Genomic DNA, 16102 nt, shown 5'->3' on the forward strand with positions numbered 1-16102 from the left:
GCGGCCTGACTGGCAACATTGTTGTTTCAAATTTCGTTATTTTCTTAAACCACTGGTCGGCCATGTACGGCATCCTGCTAGAAAGTATTGTGACCTTTATCAAAAAGGCATACAGCGAAGAGAAATGGGAGCTGATCCGCAAAAGTGCCCGGGTAGATCAGGAAAACTTTAGCGCGCACCAAGTGTACGCGGAAACGGTCATTCCACGTATTGTCGATGCGTGCCACAACCACCTTGGGATACCAAAAGAAGACATCCTGATTTCCTTTGGGAAGACGTACGTGGACTTTATCTCGCACTATGGCTACGATAAGATTCTGAAAGTTGTGGGACGGAACTTCCGGGATTTCCTCAACGGACTGGACAACATCCACGAATACCTGCGCTTCTCCTATCCCAAACTGAAACCACCCAGCTTTTTCTGCGAACAGGAAAGTCGCACGGGTTTGGTACTGCATTATCGCAGTCGGCGGCGGTATGATGGCTATACCCATTATGTCATGGGAATTGTCAAGTCCGTGGGGAGGACTTTCTACAAACAAGATATTTCAGTCAGCGTTTTAAAACAGGAAACTACCGGCAACATGGTGCATGTCACCTATCAGCTCAGCTTTGATAATTCGGGTAAGTTTGTTGTCATATTCCTGTACGGAATTCTGAAAATACGCCGGCATAGCGATACAAACAGACAGACGAATTTAATGGGCTTCGTGTCACTGTATTTCGCGGATCACTCGACTGCCTAGGGTAGACAGTCTGCCTCTGCAGATTCGTTACTGCAGTGCAAAGGAGGTTCAACGTTCATTTCTTAGCATTGACCAATGCCAACTACATTATTAAATTCAAAACTCTTGATCTCGTGGGTTGCACTGTAAAAAACCTGCGAACAAAAAGATGAATTTAAACCGAAATAAAGGAGTATTTCTTTCAAGTCAGATTAACAGTACATTTTGAAGGTTATCCAGAATAACGAAATTTTTTTCCTGTCTCCACTAAACGAAAGGCGTCTTCTGCGGTTTTTTCTGCCAAAAATCTCATTTTTGGGTAAAAGGAATTATCTTTTAAGGTCTGCTAAAATAGACTATAATTATTACACAGATATCGTTTAAGTGTGTAACCGTCTGATGTTTCTATCTATTTACGGGAAAATCCTGGCGCCCGTGATAATGTGCTGCCTATCCCGGGCGTTCCCAAACACACGTTCAGTGAAGCGTATACGATAGGATAAACCACTCGTTATTTATCAGCCCACGACAATGTGCGTGTTATTGGCGCTAACATTCAGCACATAATAGCCCAAATTGCTTGACAGCCAGCTTATTAAGTTTATTGATTTAGCCAGGTACGTATACACTTGTGAATATTTATTCATGTCGGCTGTAGCGGCAACGCACTCAGGATGCTGCGTTTCAAGACTAGGTCGCATAAAAAGGAACGGGAAGAGATATGATGGCAAATCAAACCATTGCGATTACGCAAACGCCTTCGTTACGCTCACGATGATCTGTTTTCGGACACGATGTACACTGCCCAATCAAACCGGCCAGATGAAACTTTACGGGGATTTCACTAACAAAGCAAAAACCCTGATTAGGAATAACCCAAACATTATGCCCGAGTGTAGAAATGGCCTTTTTGCAGTTTGCGTCGTTTAATTAATAAAAGACGTATATACTTCACGTGCACGTCATTCAGAGCTTGTTAATGCTATCCAGCCATGTATACCGTATTCGCACTCGCTCGTGCATGATGGGGAGAACCTTACCGACGCAATGCAAAACCGCGCCGGAAATTAAAAAATGGTCACTTTGGCCTTGGCATTTTATTGCATGAGTGTGCGAAAATTCCACTCGAAAATACGTGTTACGTAACGGTATTACCCTTTTTCTTGTAATATTAGCCGAGACAACTATGTAAATAGTGCCGCAATTAAATTACATTAAACTTGGTGGTGCACAATGCGGATTAACCTTATTTATCGCAAGCAAGCGGAGGGCAATTACTCCAGTCTATATAGCTACCAACGAACTAGGTTGGTCGATACAGTAAATACAAAACGTAATTTTCGAATCCAAAAATCAAGAGACCCATCCGAATTCCTTGATGAAAAGGCGTCGAACCAAAGAAATGCATAAAGTGTGGCAATGTTTCGTAACCGTATTGGCGTTTCGGTCACTGTAAAATTAGATAACTTTATGATAGTCCTTTCAAATTGTAATAGTCACATTTCATGCTCACTTAATAAATTGCGCCTAATCATTTTCCATCCTAGTTTACAAGGTTTTCTTTTGTTTCTGTAGCTTATCAAGAAGAGGAAAAGCGAGAAAACACCCAGAATCTTCCACTGCGTATGGATGTGTTTTATGACCTTTTCCCCTTTCACATCCTGTTCGACCGTGACATGATTATCCGCAGCATCGGTAAAAGCCTGCGGGCCACCATTGATGAGATCACCGGGTACGATGTTACTCAAGTGTTCTCATTAAAGAAGCCCCTGGTTGATTTTTCCTGGGATGCGGTAAGTGTGGGATCGGGCCAGATTGTTTGTTTACCTGTTACTTAAATAAAGTAGATAAAAGATTTTCAGGGTCATTAATCAGGTATCCTCGATCACTGTACGCAAAAGTGCCGCTAGGCATTTGTTGATTGTACCTGTACGGCTGTACGCAAATTCAAAGAATTTGATGAGTTAGGGATATTTTCAAACACCAGCGATGCTACTATACACCGAGTTTCTGTGGGGCTGTGAGAGTGACTTTGTTTACAAGCTCCATGTGCTGTCTTTGTGCAATAGATCATTGGGCGTACCAACACAATGTTCGAATTGGCAACGATTGATCCCATCCGGGGACGGGAAGAGACCGGGGATGAGGACGAAGCATACACGTGGACAGATACCAACGGTAAATAGTGCAGTTAGTTACTCGTACGTAATAAATCTCTTATTTAATACCCCTTAGTTTTAATCCCGTCAGGCTAATAGGAATTTTTAATTCAACGATAATTACCGTTTGCTAAGATTCAACCAGAATATGCTTAAAAGTTTGAGTGATTGTTTATTGCCGTAATTTTTTAAAATTATTTGCCGCCTTTAAGTTATGTGTAATTTTAACATAAGAGATAAGAGATTGATCGCGTTATTTATGTATATAATAAATAGGAAAAAAGCGCACATCCGTGGTATCCATCTCACAAGACGATGATTCCGGTACATTTCTCCGTCTGAAAGGTCAAATGTTGTTTGTCAGAGAATGGGAGTCCATGCTGTTTCTGGGCACGGCTGTGTAAGTTAATTTCTTCCGCTGCCGTAATGAATGGCGCAATCCTGGCCGCTCGATTAAACTTGAAAAACATGACCCGGCCATCCATTCTCACAGTTGAATGGCTGTTATTACGGCCTTTACACGCATGCAACGCTTATAACTGTCACATTATGCAGATTGCAGGATTTGGATGCACTGTGTCAGACGGGATTGTACCTGAACGATTTGAGTATGCACGATAATAGCCGGGATTTAGTGCTGGCTGGAGCACAGCAAGGCATCGAAATGAAATTGATTTTAAAACAGGTAAGTGAATGGAGTCGTCAAAAGTAAATGGTTCGTAAGAAAACGGATAGAAAAAACCTGGCACATTTGGCGGGAAATTAATCAAATCTGATGTCGGATGTCCGTGTGGTGCAGTGAACTTTGCAGTTGCTGCCCTGTGACCTTGATAAACGCTTATTACAAGTCTGATATTCATGAATCGCTGCACAAATGAATTAAGTATTTCAGCATGTGAGCGTCGTTTTTCGCCTTAAAAATGAAAGGTACAAATACAGACAGTTTTCAGACACAATTCAAGTACAGTACAGATAATGCAGTACAGTACAGTCCCTACAGATACAATAGATATACCATAGCCGTTGCTCTAGGAGTGCGAGAGTCATTCCTCTCGCGCTCCTAGAGCAACGGCAATGGACATACAGATATTATTAGCAATACACAAACAGATAAGTAAGTACAATACACTGTAGAGATACATGTCCCTGGTTATTTACTGTACATCCACAACTCAAAGTAGAAGGATCTACCCAAAGTCCATGTATATGCCCAGTATAGTTGGATACACCGTTTATCTGCAAAAGCAAAACAGAACATGGACAAGTTTACAATTTAAAAACCGAACAAACTCATAAACGATAAAACTTCGAATGGCTAAGTTCTAAAGTTTTGCAAAGCATATTATCACATGTGCCAGTTAAAAGCGCGCCGGCTACAACAAAATAGCATCCCGAAAATCTTGAAATGCCTGGCACGCTCACTCATTCATGCATTCATTCATATACCAGGAGCAGACAACCCGTTTAACAGGACTTCAATGTCAGGTCGGTAAAAATGCAGCAAAAAATTACAGAAGAGATTATTTAAACAGATCAACAGTTTTCAGAGTGAACTTAAACAGCTCACACCGCTAGCATTGAGTATCTGTGAATTAACTTTTTGAATCCGCTCAAAAACGTTCTGTAACCGCAAGGCCAGCGTGCTTTCTCCGGTTTTCTGTTTCACTCTGGCTTGGATTCGTTTCGGCTTCCGGAGATTGTACTGCGGTGATGCAAATCGTGACGGATAAAATAATTTTCGTTTTGTATAATTGTATTTAGGAGCAATCACGTACAAAGCAGCTGGACGATACGCTCCGTCAATTGGAATCGGAAAGGCACCGCAGCAAGGAGCTGCTGTATAAAATGCTGCCCAAAGCACTTGCCAATGTACTGATTTCCCGTGCGGAACAGAACGGTCTGGAGCTCGTACCGAACGATACGATGGACTTGGCCCAACAAGCCACTCTCTTTGTCTGTTCTATCCAGACACTCGATGGCCAGCCCGGTCCCCTGGAGACGGCGCAGTCCGACAATCTCCAACAACTAATACAGCTGCAACGCCAGATGGAGATGTTTTCCGAACGATTTGGTTATTACAAGGTACCCTATTTATGATTTCATGGTGCAAGAGAATGCCAGTACATGTACATTTGATTTTCCTACTGTTTCCTTTCTATTACAAGCTGGACTTTATTTTATCGTCAATAGCGTGATAACAATATCAAGATCTAATTACGTTTAAGCGAAACAGCATTCTCTATTACAAGTAATGTTACCTTCTTTAACTTGTTTTTTTGTCCATTATACGTAAACTGGTAGAATATTCGCAGTTCACAATATGGTACGTTGTACAGATACCATTTAAAACGCAAAAAGAAAGAAAAACTTTCTCTGACAATCCGTTAATTTATCTGTAGATGCAAAAGGTGGCGCATGTTGTGTTAAAAGTGGCGGCGTAATAAGCAGTGAAATATAGCCAGTTTAATTTTTTTACCATACATAATATACTAACAGTTTCTAGCGCAAAAATTGTTTTGGTAGATTGAAACTACACGACATCATTTCATGGCAGCCAGTGGCATTCCAACTGGTACCGAAGTCACCGAAGAGAACGCCTGCTTTTTGGCCAAAAAGGTCTTCCGCTTTGCCAGTGGATTGTCGCGGCTGAGAGTCTGCATGGGTAAACAAGCTAAAGAATTCTTCAATCCCAAAACAATGTGTGCTCTCTATAGTTTAAATTTGGTTGATCATATAGCGATTTGCACGGGTCCAACGGTCTTCGCAGTGATTGGTTCCCGGTTTCCGCGGATGTGCCTTTTTGGACAAACTGTGGCTACTGCCAATGCCATGGTCGAACTCATGAAAGTAAGATATACAATCTATGTAGTTCTATTTTACAAATCAAGTTGCGAAAGCTTCCTGGAACCCACAAAAGAATATATGTAATATTATTAATGTGTCTGGTCGTACATTTTTATATTTTATTCAGCCTACAGAAAACCAGCCACAAATTCTGGTATCGGAAACGACTAAATTGCGCCTGCCCAAAGATACCGGACAAAAATTTGTACATGGTCCACCGATTGCTGGAAAGGTTGCTGGAAAAGTAAGAGCTTCGATTACAGTATTAGCAATTAAGTATCTAAATAAGTGGTCTTTGCAGGAGAAAGACATCAAGACCTACGTTTTACAGCAGCAGCAGTAATCTAAACGTCACAGTAAATAGTTTCTCGAATCACTAATCTTGCCATCTAATACCGACCTTCACATCCGAATCGCACTATAAACTGCATGTCATTGAGTATTATGCATTATTCCTAAGAAGTCATTCATTACGTGTTCCGTACCTTTAATTTAAGTGTCGTATTCAGAGAAAGATGGCTTTGCTTGCTCGTTCATTTTCAGATATGTTTATTTTATTTTTAGTACAAAGACTGTTTTATTTTTGCCTGGCGAAACAGACATTTGCATGATTTAACGGGGCTTATTCGGAAGTGAGAAAGAAATAAAGAATTTCACATTAAAAGTCAAAGAAAAGCGAATTCTATAATGTTAAAGTTAGTAAAATCGGTTGCGCTTGGTTAAAACTGAAACCTGGCAGACAAACATTTGTGCAGATATTTTAAGCGCAAACTCAACAAATTCAATACAGTATACATACAACAGTGCAGAGAATGTTGTACTGGTACGAACGTTTAGATGAGTTTAGCACGCGACCAAGCACGCAAAGCATTGTATACTGATTTTACGGTGAATTTCTAAATATTGTAAAGTCATTTTATACAAAAAAAATCAGCTTCCGAAGTGGAATAGTACATTTTGATAGCGTTACATTGTTTATTGGGAAAATTGTGCGTATCAACCCCGTTACCCAGTCAATTATGGATCGCGGCCTTCGCGGGTGGGTATCGCGCTATCGGCATTGTGAAACGGCAGCGGAGTTCCGGGAATGCTGAGACATGCTGGCCGTGGCGCAGCTGATTTCATATATGCGCATCGTCGATGTCTCCTGCACCGGAATAAAATATGCATTGTTGCCCTCCTGTTCATATAGTTAATCAATACTGCAATGTTTCACACCTATCGCCCACTCACGGCCTGCTCATTGAGTAGTTTATCAACTTTGACACCGCATAATGGTTATCCATACTCCATTGTCGATGAGAACTACAAAAGCCAGACACCGCAGCGGTTGACAAGTGTTCCCACATTTTAGTCTCTTTCCGCGCGCCGAGTTGTCTGCTCCCCTTTAAACCATCTAACCACCATGTACGGTATTCTCTTAGAAAGCATTGTGACCTTTATAAAGAAAGTCTATAGTGAAGAGAAATGGGAGCTGATCCGCAAGAGCGCTCGTGTCGACCAGGAGAACTTCAGCGCTCACCAAGTGTACGCGGAAACGATCATCCCGCGCATTGTCGACGCTTGCAACAAACATCTGGGTTTGCCGAAGGAGGACATCCTGATCTCCTTTGGGAAGACGTACGTGGACTTTATCTCGCACTATGGCTACGATAAGATTCTGAAAGTGGTGGGACGCAACTTCCGGGATTTCCTCAATGGACTGGACAACATCCATGAGTACCTGCGCTTCTCCTATCCCAAACTGAAACCACCCAGCTTTTTCTGTGAGCAGGAAAGTCGGCAGGGTCTGGTACTGCATTATCGCAGTCGGCGCCGTTATGATGGTTTCACTTACTACGTCATGGGAATTGTCAAATCCGTCGGGAGGACTTTCTACAAACAGGATATATCTGTCAGCATTATAAAGCAGGAAACTACCGGCAACATGGTACATGTCACCTATCAGCTTAGCTTTGACAATTCGGGTAAGGTCGATACCATCTTCGGTAATGTTGTGCTATAAAAACATCGACAGTTTTTTTTCCCGTAGCGTATTTCGCGGAAGAGGCGAAAACGGAGAACACCCAGAACCTTCCATTGCGAATGGATGTGTTTTACGATCTTTTCCCGTTCCATATTTTGTTTGATCGGGAGATGATTATTCGCAGCATTGGCAAGAGTCTGCGAGCGACGGTTGACGAGATCTGTGGTTACGATGTTACCCAAGTGTTTTCACTCAAGAAACCATTGGTAGATTTCTCTTGGGATGCGGTAAGTCTGGAAGCAATGACACGCTAATAACGCGCTCTTCGCTAATAACGATTACTGTAACAAGTACTAAAAACGTCAGCGATGTCGGTATTTTTTCATAAAATGTATTTTTAGCAACTTTGCCATAAACTGTAGACCTACAGAGGAGCTCCCAGTTGCAGAATTTGCACATACATGTAATACAAAGCATACATATGCAGTTTATCACACATAATTATACGAGGGCAATGCATATGGTCATAAATTATTAATGTTAGTACTTAATGCATACGTACAATATAATAATCAAGGCGTACGCACAAAACAGGTTATTGGCCGAACCAACACGATGTTCGAACTGGCGACCATTGATCCCATTCGTGGTCGGGAAGAGACCGGCGAAGAGGACGAATCTTATACATGGACGGATACAAACGGTATATATTCAAGCAAGCGCCCAAAAATGGTTTTTTTAACGAACTGAGTGAAAAGTAACATGTACAGTACATGTACTAAATATAATTTACATAAATTCAACCACTCTACAGTAGTGCAGATTAAATTTTAAAGACTGAAGAAACAGTTCAGTCCAACTAGTGTCGTGCGGTAATGATACAACCGAATTATCTCTCGTACTAACAAATGCCCATCAATTTCCTAATTCCATATACATACTGTAGGCAAGAAACGTACGTCAGTCGTGTCCATCTCGCAAGACGACGATTCTGGGACGTTCTTACGCCTCAAAGGTCAAATGTTGTATGTCCGGGAATGGGAATCAATATTATTTTTGGGAACGGCAGTGTAAGTTTTTCAGTTATAGCATGCTATGCAGTATTGCCTTCATTCATACATACTTTTTAAAAGGCATCTGCAAAAAAATAGCTTATCTATGTCGCTTTTACCACGTAGGCTGCAAGATCTGGATGCGCTGAGCCAAACTGGATTGTATCTAAACGATCTAAGTATGCATGACAACAGTCGCGACTTAGTGCTTGCGGGCGCCCAACAGGGTGTGGAAATGAAACTGATTCTAAAGCAGGTAAAGTACACGGCGTCATGGCCCATGCCTAATTACTTACCTATAGATACACATAGGTACACAACCACGAATTGCTCTTACCGTTTTTTTTTTATTGTTTTATGTTATGCGATCCTGTAGAGTAACAAATGGGGAGCCTAAATGAATACTTTAAATATGTAATTTAAAGTTAAAAAAAGAAGTGGAAAACGAGAACATTTATATCAGTAGTAAAAAATGATTTGGCCATTTTGGTGGATTGAGCGAGATTTGTACGACTAAAACTGCATGTAATCCGGTCGTCGGATTTGAAAAACACACCATTTACCTCGACTATTCAGCCATTTACGTATACTGCAGTTATGAATTATTATTTTGGGAGTTAAGCATATTTCCATAAATGCCAATTAGCTATCACAATTGTCACCGCATACGAGTGGCTAAGACATACCAGGTGTTTATTGATACTTTATTGGTCGATAGCTTTGGATATATCGAGTATCGACATTGTGTTTAATCCCAAGGTAAAACCCGTTAGTGCGATCAATTCCGAAATGTCATCGATCGATCGTCCATGACCTTGACATTCAGCGAGAAAACGCGCAGTTCGAAGTAGCGTACGTTGTAGTTGCAACGTTAGCTGCACAGAGCACAGAACATGGGAAAGCAGCGGTCAATATAAAAATCAAGTGTATACCGGCAGTTATGCAATTTTAATCAAGTATTTACCGGGTGGCTGGCGTATTTAGGAACAATCGCGCACGAAACAGCTGGATGATACACTGCGTCAGCTGGAATCCGAGCGGCATCGCAGCAAAGAACTGATGTACAAAATGCTACCTAAACCCCTGGCGAACGCTCTAATGGCCCGTAGCGAAAACAAAGATGTCGAACTGACTCCGAATGATGTTGTTGACTTGGCCCAACAGGCCACCCTGTTCGTTTGCGCCGTCCAATTGGTGGACCTTGGTCAACAGGCTGCTGACTCACCACAATCGGACAATCTGCAGCAGCTGATCCAACTGCAGCGCCAGATGGAAATGTTCGCCGAACGATTCGGCTACTACAAGGTTGTCACGCGCTTTCCCGCCAAATTAAAAATTAATCGTCGACGTTAAATAAAATTAAAACTGCAGAACATAATTTATGTGTTTGTATATGATGCTGTGCTTGTAATTATTGCAACTGTTAATGCAGTATACATTTCTGTTAAAACTATTGATAGATCGAGACTTCTCGCAATCATTTCATGGCAGCCAGTGGAATCCCAACCGGCACGGAAGTGACCGAAGAGAACGCCTGCTTCTTAGCCAAGAAAGTTTACCGCTTTGCTGCCGGATTGTCCCGGCTTCGCGTCAGCATGGGTGCGATAATATTAACATATTCCGATAGATATGGCATTCGAGCGAAATATTAATTATTCAATGCATATTTCATAAAATATCAATAACCAGGTTGCCACATGAATTTGTTGTTTTTTAGCGGTATGCACCGGACCGACTGTGTACGCCGTTATTGGGTCGCGGTTTCCGCGGCTTTGCTTGTTCGGTCAAACTGTCGCCACCGCAACGCAAATGATCGAGCTATGCAAGGTAATTAAGTTAAAGACTTTATAAGAGGATAACATGACAAAACAGTATCAGAAGAAGCGCTTCGGCCATCCGACAAGAACATTTTACGTTTCGCCACAAACTGCCAAATGTACTTTATTTTAACAAATATTTTTCTGCGTAGCCAACAGAAAATCAACCTCAAATTCTGGTATCGGAATCAACACGGGCTAAATTACCCAAAGACAGCGGGCATAAGTTTACAGCAGGGCCTCCGGTGTCCGGAAAGGTACAAGTTTCCGTTTGCAACATTTGAATTATTGTTTAGCTAAATCAAATCGGATCTTAGGATAAGGACATCAAAACCTACGTCTTGCAACAATAATCAACGAGCTCTTAATTATGGATTTGGATATTTAAATATCATTGTTTAATGTTAGTGTATTGTGTGTTGTGAATTACCATTGTGCAATCCGCGAGTGGATTACTACGGCAACACCTACAGTTTGTACTGTAGTGAAATTAACGGTAGTGGGTATAACCAGCCCACTTTTATGCCCTACTTCTGCGTTTGAATGTTGATATTTATTGCGGTGCGTGATTTTAAATATAGATATTATGCGAGTACCTATGCAAATATCGACTACTGATGCGTCACTTTGTTCTTTCGTTAATTACACATACAGTGTGCAATGCCATACAGTTGTTCTTCCGGCACTACTGCGGCAAAGGGATAGAATCTGGCCTGGAATAATTTAATGCCATCCACAAATTTTGTTTTTGTATCGTATACAGGTTAAGAAAGCATACTGCCTTCTGTAACAAATCACTATATATATAATATAATATAAAATAATACTGTATGAAGTTGAAAATGCAAAGTTCAATGTTTTCTGCAGTGCCACGACGGTTTTCTATCCTCAAACAAATAGAGTGTACGAGGTACTTTATTTTGTAGCATTTGGTCTAAATGGTGTCTCGTAAGCTGGAGGATACAGTAACTAAACCAATAACAAAGACAGTTCTCAAGGGTAGTCCACAGAAATATTGTAAGTAGAAAAGTGTTCAGCACAATCCTAATTGAAATATAACTAAACAATATCGCACTTGGCATTTGCTTATTAAATAAATAGATGCAAAGTAAATTTATTCGATATGAATTTAAAATTGGGAAAATAAAGCATCAGAGATAAAATTAAAAGTGTCCCTTTTGACATGTACTGTAGATTACGGTTTCCAAAGGGTATACTAAAATATATCTCTGACATTTTAAACTCGAATATTTCCAAAGGAAAAAATTACTACTGTACTCTGTAAAACTAAAAAAATTACTAATATAAAAATTTTACTACTGTAAAAATTGATGTAATAGTTATACAAACTTACAATAGGAAATTTCTTGAAGCAAGTTTTAAAGCACTCATATAATGGATCATCGGTAAAGGTCACTACGACGCCGGTTAATACAGGATACAGAACATTGCCAAATTTGCAACGGACGAAAACGGAGAAAGAATAGTCTATTCGTATGTTTGTCATTAACGTTCAAGAGCCGAATGCAATTTGCCACAGTTGGTGAAATTGATTGAAAAATACTCAGCAGTATTAATTTCGAAGTAGCATAGCTATTAGCTGATGACTGATGTTGTATATCGATAGCAGGAATGCTAAGTGATAAGTAAGTACATTGCCCGGCTGTTGTATTATACCGTATCTGTAGGTGTGCGTCTTATGCAATGTTGCCAACTGATTTATATACACTTCGTGGCTGTGCAAAGAAATGTAATGTATGTCGCGAAATTTTGCGATACCGATACGCAAATCACAAATGTGTTTAATTTGACATGACAGTGGTGATCTTGAACTTTGAATTTGTGCGACCATGCTTCTTTTCGCGCCGATAAAGTGCCAATTTTCTTATCCAATCGGCGCCAACAAATCACCGCAAGATGTGATTTTTTACCGCACTAAACTGGCTGACAGAGCGTGTACCACGTTTTAAATTAGCGGTGGAGGTCATTTCACTTTCCCCGTGCATGGCATGTGCCGTTGTTATTGTTGCTGAGAGACCATTGACACTTGCAGTTTCCTCATCGAACAACCATTGTCCATACGCTTATTATTTAAAACTTGGTAAAAGTTTTCTGCACGATGAGGCTATCAGGCTTGTATTAAATAAGAATTCTGTAGAAATTAATCGTCTTAATCCTCTCCAAGTGCCGCTGACAAACTTAGAACACAAATGTGCCGAAAACTGAAAACTGTGAGATCTTCGACTTTTTCTATAAGGAAAGATATTGGTAAACAAGTTCAAATCAATATTATTACTGGTTGGCAGACGTTCAATACAAGTTAGATACACAATTAGTTTGAAAATAAAAGCCATTGTAGCAAGATGTATATAAATACAAATAAAAGCGGTAATAAAATGGTGCTGATTCGGCACTTAAGCTTTACTCCTGTAATAAAACCATAACGATCTTTGTTATGATTACAAAAAGTGCCCATAGGGATAGCCGCTTTACAGCTTTATAGCCCAAATAAAATTAGGTGACTTATTGTCATGACAGAACTGGTATCGCGTTCTGATAGCTCAACTGTCGGATCGACGATTGATGGAGGAACTTCCCGTCACTAAGCTAGCATATGTGTATCAGCGTAACATTTTCCGCCGAAATAACTAAAGTATTTTCTGTACTATCTAACTCTGGGTATTAATTACAATAAGCAATCGTAATATATACAGCACAATTCCAAAAAAACCAACAACTTGTTTACTGGATTTTGAAACGAGCGTTGGTAAAATTTTTGATGCAGTCTGTCGATGCACAGATATTGTCTAAATTTTGACACGATACAGAGTTTGTTTTGCAGAACTCTTTGACCATATTTTGAACCCATTTATATATCAAAATAACTAAATGAGTTGATATAATGCAATAGTAATAGTATTATGTTTGGTAAATTTAATTTACTTAGCGTTTAATAGATTGAAATTTTGTTTCTAGTGCTTTTTAAAGTAAAATTTCTTGGAAAATATCATTGAGTGCGAAATCAAAGTTAGAAACGCGGTTGACTACGAAATTTATTCGTGCCAAAGCAAAACTGATAAAAACCCCTTTCATTACAACGGAATCGTGAAACGACATTTAACCTTGCATAGCATTGTACCAAATAATATTTTCATTAATATTTAATGTGCCGTATGAATGCGGAAACGGCAAGTGTACCTGAGAAGCCACAGCCAAAAGAAAAACCGGCAGAGATAAGCGCGCACGAAGAATAACTTGACATACATTTTGTAGGTTTGATAATTTCTAACACAGATATCAAATGGACGGTGTATGTGTTCTCCGGTTAATTGTTCTTACCGATTTGCGCATACATTACTAATCTCCCGTGGTGTCCGTCAACGGATGCCGGCGTGCGGCCGCGGACGGATTCTGCACGACCGCTTGAATAATTGCACAGATCCATCTCTCGCTTATTCATGCGCCGTGTATGTCAAGAAGGGCAGGAAAAAGGGTAACGCTTTCTTTATGCGGCCCCGGGCGGAAACCGGCGCATACTCATATAATAACGCTACAGTCCGGCCACAATTCCATCATACCAACCATCATCATCACATCGAGCGGAGTTTAATTTTTGCCGAGCCGAATTACACAGTGGTCAAGCCGATCGCCTTATTGATTACACCACTTCACGGAACCATCTGCTGTTCCGGTGTTGTTCGGGTGGATACATTTATAAGATCACTCAGTCCACCATGCGGATTCTTTTAGCAACCGCCGTCCTTTTGGGCGTTGCCGTTCTAGGTAAGCCTAAACCATGAAATGCATTTTAAAATTATACTCTTCTCTATTATAATGAAATGATTTTAAGGACTTCTACAAATGTTTCAATAACTATTTGTTATTGTGTTTACCCGCCTAGCCTATATAGCGAACTTTTCAGTACCAAAATAAGAAAAAAACCGTCATTTTATAAAGTTTCTCTAGTATTTGTTAACGGAGCATTAGTTGGTCGAGAAATTGGTTGATTATCACGAAATGCAAGTAGTATTTGGATTGCTAATCACGGACATGATGTCTTATAGCATACGGCCAGAGTTCCAGTTACAGCGACAACAGCGGCACAGCGACCATGGCCAGCGCAGCCTCCAGCAGCTACGGATCCAGCAACAATAACGCTGCCAGCTCATACGGTGGATCCAGCGGCGGCGGAAGCTACGGCGGATCATCCAGCGGTGGTTATGGCGGATCATCCAGCGGTGGTTATGGCGGCAGCACCGGCGGCTCCGGCGGAGGCTATGGTGACCTTTTCAGCTTCCCCTTCGGTTATTCTAGCGGTTACGGCTACGGCTACAGAAGGTACATCCCTGTGCCATGGTGGATCTGGTACCCATCCAGCTTCGGTTACAACAAGGGATTCGGCTTTGGCATGAACGGTGGTGGATTCGGTGGTGGATTGGGAGGTGGTGGCGGCGGATACGGCGGTGGTGGATATGGAGGTGGGGGCAAGTGATTCGAAATATAGAAATTTCAACATAAGGCTTGTAAAGTTATTATGACCTGCGAAATAATACCTTTTCAGTACCTGTACATGTATTACGTGAAATTTGTACCAGAGACTGATGATATTTAAAACAAATACAGTATATAACAAAATAACACTAATTAGTTTTGTACCATCGGTGGATATTCGCCGTTTGCATCTTTAGTACTCTTCCGACTTGGAAAGTGAAACGAGAAAATCATACAAAATAACATTGCAAAATTTTGGTAGATGTTAGTATGATATGTGGCTTCACTGTTCTTAAAACAAGTTTTTTTTATAATCCAGGTGGCGGCGGCGGATATGGAAAGTAAAAGAGTAAGCAGCTCTGAAGCATCCACAAACTGCAAAATAATTTCTTACCGCTAATATTTTTCCAGGTTATCGATGATAGAGCGGAAACGGCAGTAGTGGTAAGTTTTTGTCATGACTTCGCATTGCCGCTAAAATAATTGCTGACCGTGATCTTTTTTGTCTCACAGACGACATCGGCAAATGTTAATCAGGCCATCCGGTCATTGTTTAATATTCTCACCGGCTTCCTCATCATCTACTGCACGCTTTCGTGTCCAATTAACAAAACCGCCCATTCCAACGTCTCTCAAGTTCAAACCGCGCATTGCCTGCATCTCAACACACAATCAACACACTTCCGATTCGTGATGACCTCTCTGTAAAGTCCGCCTGAGGCAAACCGTACTTCAAGCTTTTTTAACATCCGCTCAGTCTTTGTGTCATCTGTTCTTGTAGTTTTTTTTTGTTCCGTATTCCTCTCTGTATAACTGTTTTTTTTGGTGGCTGGTCCATCAATCGACGTCGAGTTATTGTTTGTATAATGCCGTATAACACTGATGAGAAAATTATATTCTGACCCTGTTTGCTCATAACCGCAATTTTGACTTGTGTCTGTACAATGCATAGTTGTTGGCTAATAAGATAACGTTAACTGTTCTCTGCAAAGTAATCATCATTTCTCACGCATTAATAATACCGCTTAACTGATTGTCAGTTAACACT

At 40.7% G+C, this 16102-nt stretch overlaps 3 protein-coding genes across 4 annotated transcripts; all 3 read left to right on the forward strand.

Moving 5' to 3' along the window:
- Positions 1–36: 36 nt before the first annotated feature.
- Positions 37–6355, forward strand: LOC129585268 (soluble guanylate cyclase 88E-like). Its single transcript, XM_055477890.1, has 10 exons — positions 37–624; positions 2301–2518; positions 2795–2903; positions 3161–3284; positions 3440–3569; positions 4646–4966; positions 5408–5546; positions 5622–5731; positions 5856–5972; positions 6030–6355. Exons 1-10 carry the CDS (start codon positions 63–65, stop codon positions 6069–6071), a joined length of 1872 nt encoding a protein of 623 aa, XP_055333865.1. The 5' UTR covers positions 37–62; the 3' UTR covers positions 6072–6355.
- Positions 6356–7038: 683 nt separating this feature from the next.
- Positions 7039–11189, forward strand: LOC129585270 (soluble guanylate cyclase 88E-like). Its single transcript, XM_055477891.1, has 10 exons — positions 7039–7695; positions 7761–7981; positions 8289–8397; positions 8641–8764; positions 8873–9002; positions 9731–10051; positions 10207–10345; positions 10464–10573; positions 10716–10820; positions 10881–11189. The coding sequence occupies exons 1-10, from the start codon at positions 7134–7136 to the stop codon at positions 10914–10916; spliced, it is 1857 nt and encodes a 618-aa protein (XP_055333866.1). The 5' UTR covers positions 7039–7133; the 3' UTR covers positions 10917–11189.
- Positions 11190–14128: 2939 nt separating this feature from the next.
- Positions 14129–16036, forward strand: LOC129585275 (uncharacterized). 2 transcript variants are annotated; one of them, XM_055477899.1, is made up of 5 exons: positions 14129–14346; positions 14628–15047; positions 15374–15403; positions 15466–15498; positions 15568–16036. In XM_055477899.1, exons 1-3 carry the CDS (start codon positions 14298–14300, stop codon positions 15397–15399), a joined length of 495 nt encoding a protein of 164 aa, XP_055333874.1. In that variant the 5' UTR covers positions 14129–14297; the 3' UTR covers positions 15400–15403; positions 15466–15498; positions 15568–16036. The 2 variants fall into 2 exon arrangements, with proteins under 2 accessions (XP_055333874.1, XP_055333875.1); XM_055477900.1 differs by having other exon boundaries at positions 14628–15041.
- The last annotated feature ends 66 nt before the right edge of the window (positions 16037–16102 follow it).

Source organism: Paramacrobiotus metropolitanus, unplaced genomic scaffold, assembly GCF_019649055.1.
Source record: "Paramacrobiotus metropolitanus isolate TYO unplaced genomic scaffold, Prichtersi_v1.0 Parri_scaffold0000016, whole genome shotgun sequence".
NCBI lineage: Eukaryota > Metazoa > Tardigrada > Eutardigrada > Parachela > Macrobiotidae > Paramacrobiotus > Paramacrobiotus metropolitanus.

Coding starts and splice junctions, on each gene's coding strand:
- LOC129585268 (XM_055477890.1), top strand. CDS start 63: ATGTACGGCATCCTGCTAGAAAGTATTGTGACCTTTATCAAAAAGGCA. Junction 2,904..3,160: donor CACGTGGACAGATACCAACG/GTAAATAGTGCA, acceptor TATAATAAATAG/GAAAAAAGCGCACATCCGTG. Junction 4,967..5,407: donor AACGATTTGGTTATTACAAG/GTACCCTATTTA, acceptor TTGTTTTGGTAG/ATTGAAACTACACGACATCA.
- LOC129585270 (XM_055477891.1), top strand. CDS start 7,134: ATGTACGGTATTCTCTTAGAAAGCATTGTGACCTTTATAAAGAAAGTC. Junction 7,982..8,288: donor TAGATTTCTCTTGGGATGCG/GTAAGTCTGGAA, acceptor CGCACAAAACAG/GTTATTGGCCGAACCAACAC. Junction 9,003..9,730: donor TGAAACTGATTCTAAAGCAG/GTAAAGTACACG, acceptor TGGCGTATTTAG/GAACAATCGCGCACGAAACA.
- LOC129585275 (XM_055477899.1), top strand. CDS start 14,298: ATGCGGATTCTTTTAGCAACCGCCGTCCTTTTGGGCGTTGCCGTTCTA. Junction 14,347..14,627: donor TTTGGGCGTTGCCGTTCTAG/GTAAGCCTAAAC, acceptor GATGTCTTATAG/CATACGGCCAGAGTTCCAGT. Junction 15,048..15,373: donor TGGTGGATATGGAGGTGGGG/GCAAGTGATTCG, acceptor TTTATAATCCAG/GTGGCGGCGGCGGATATGGA.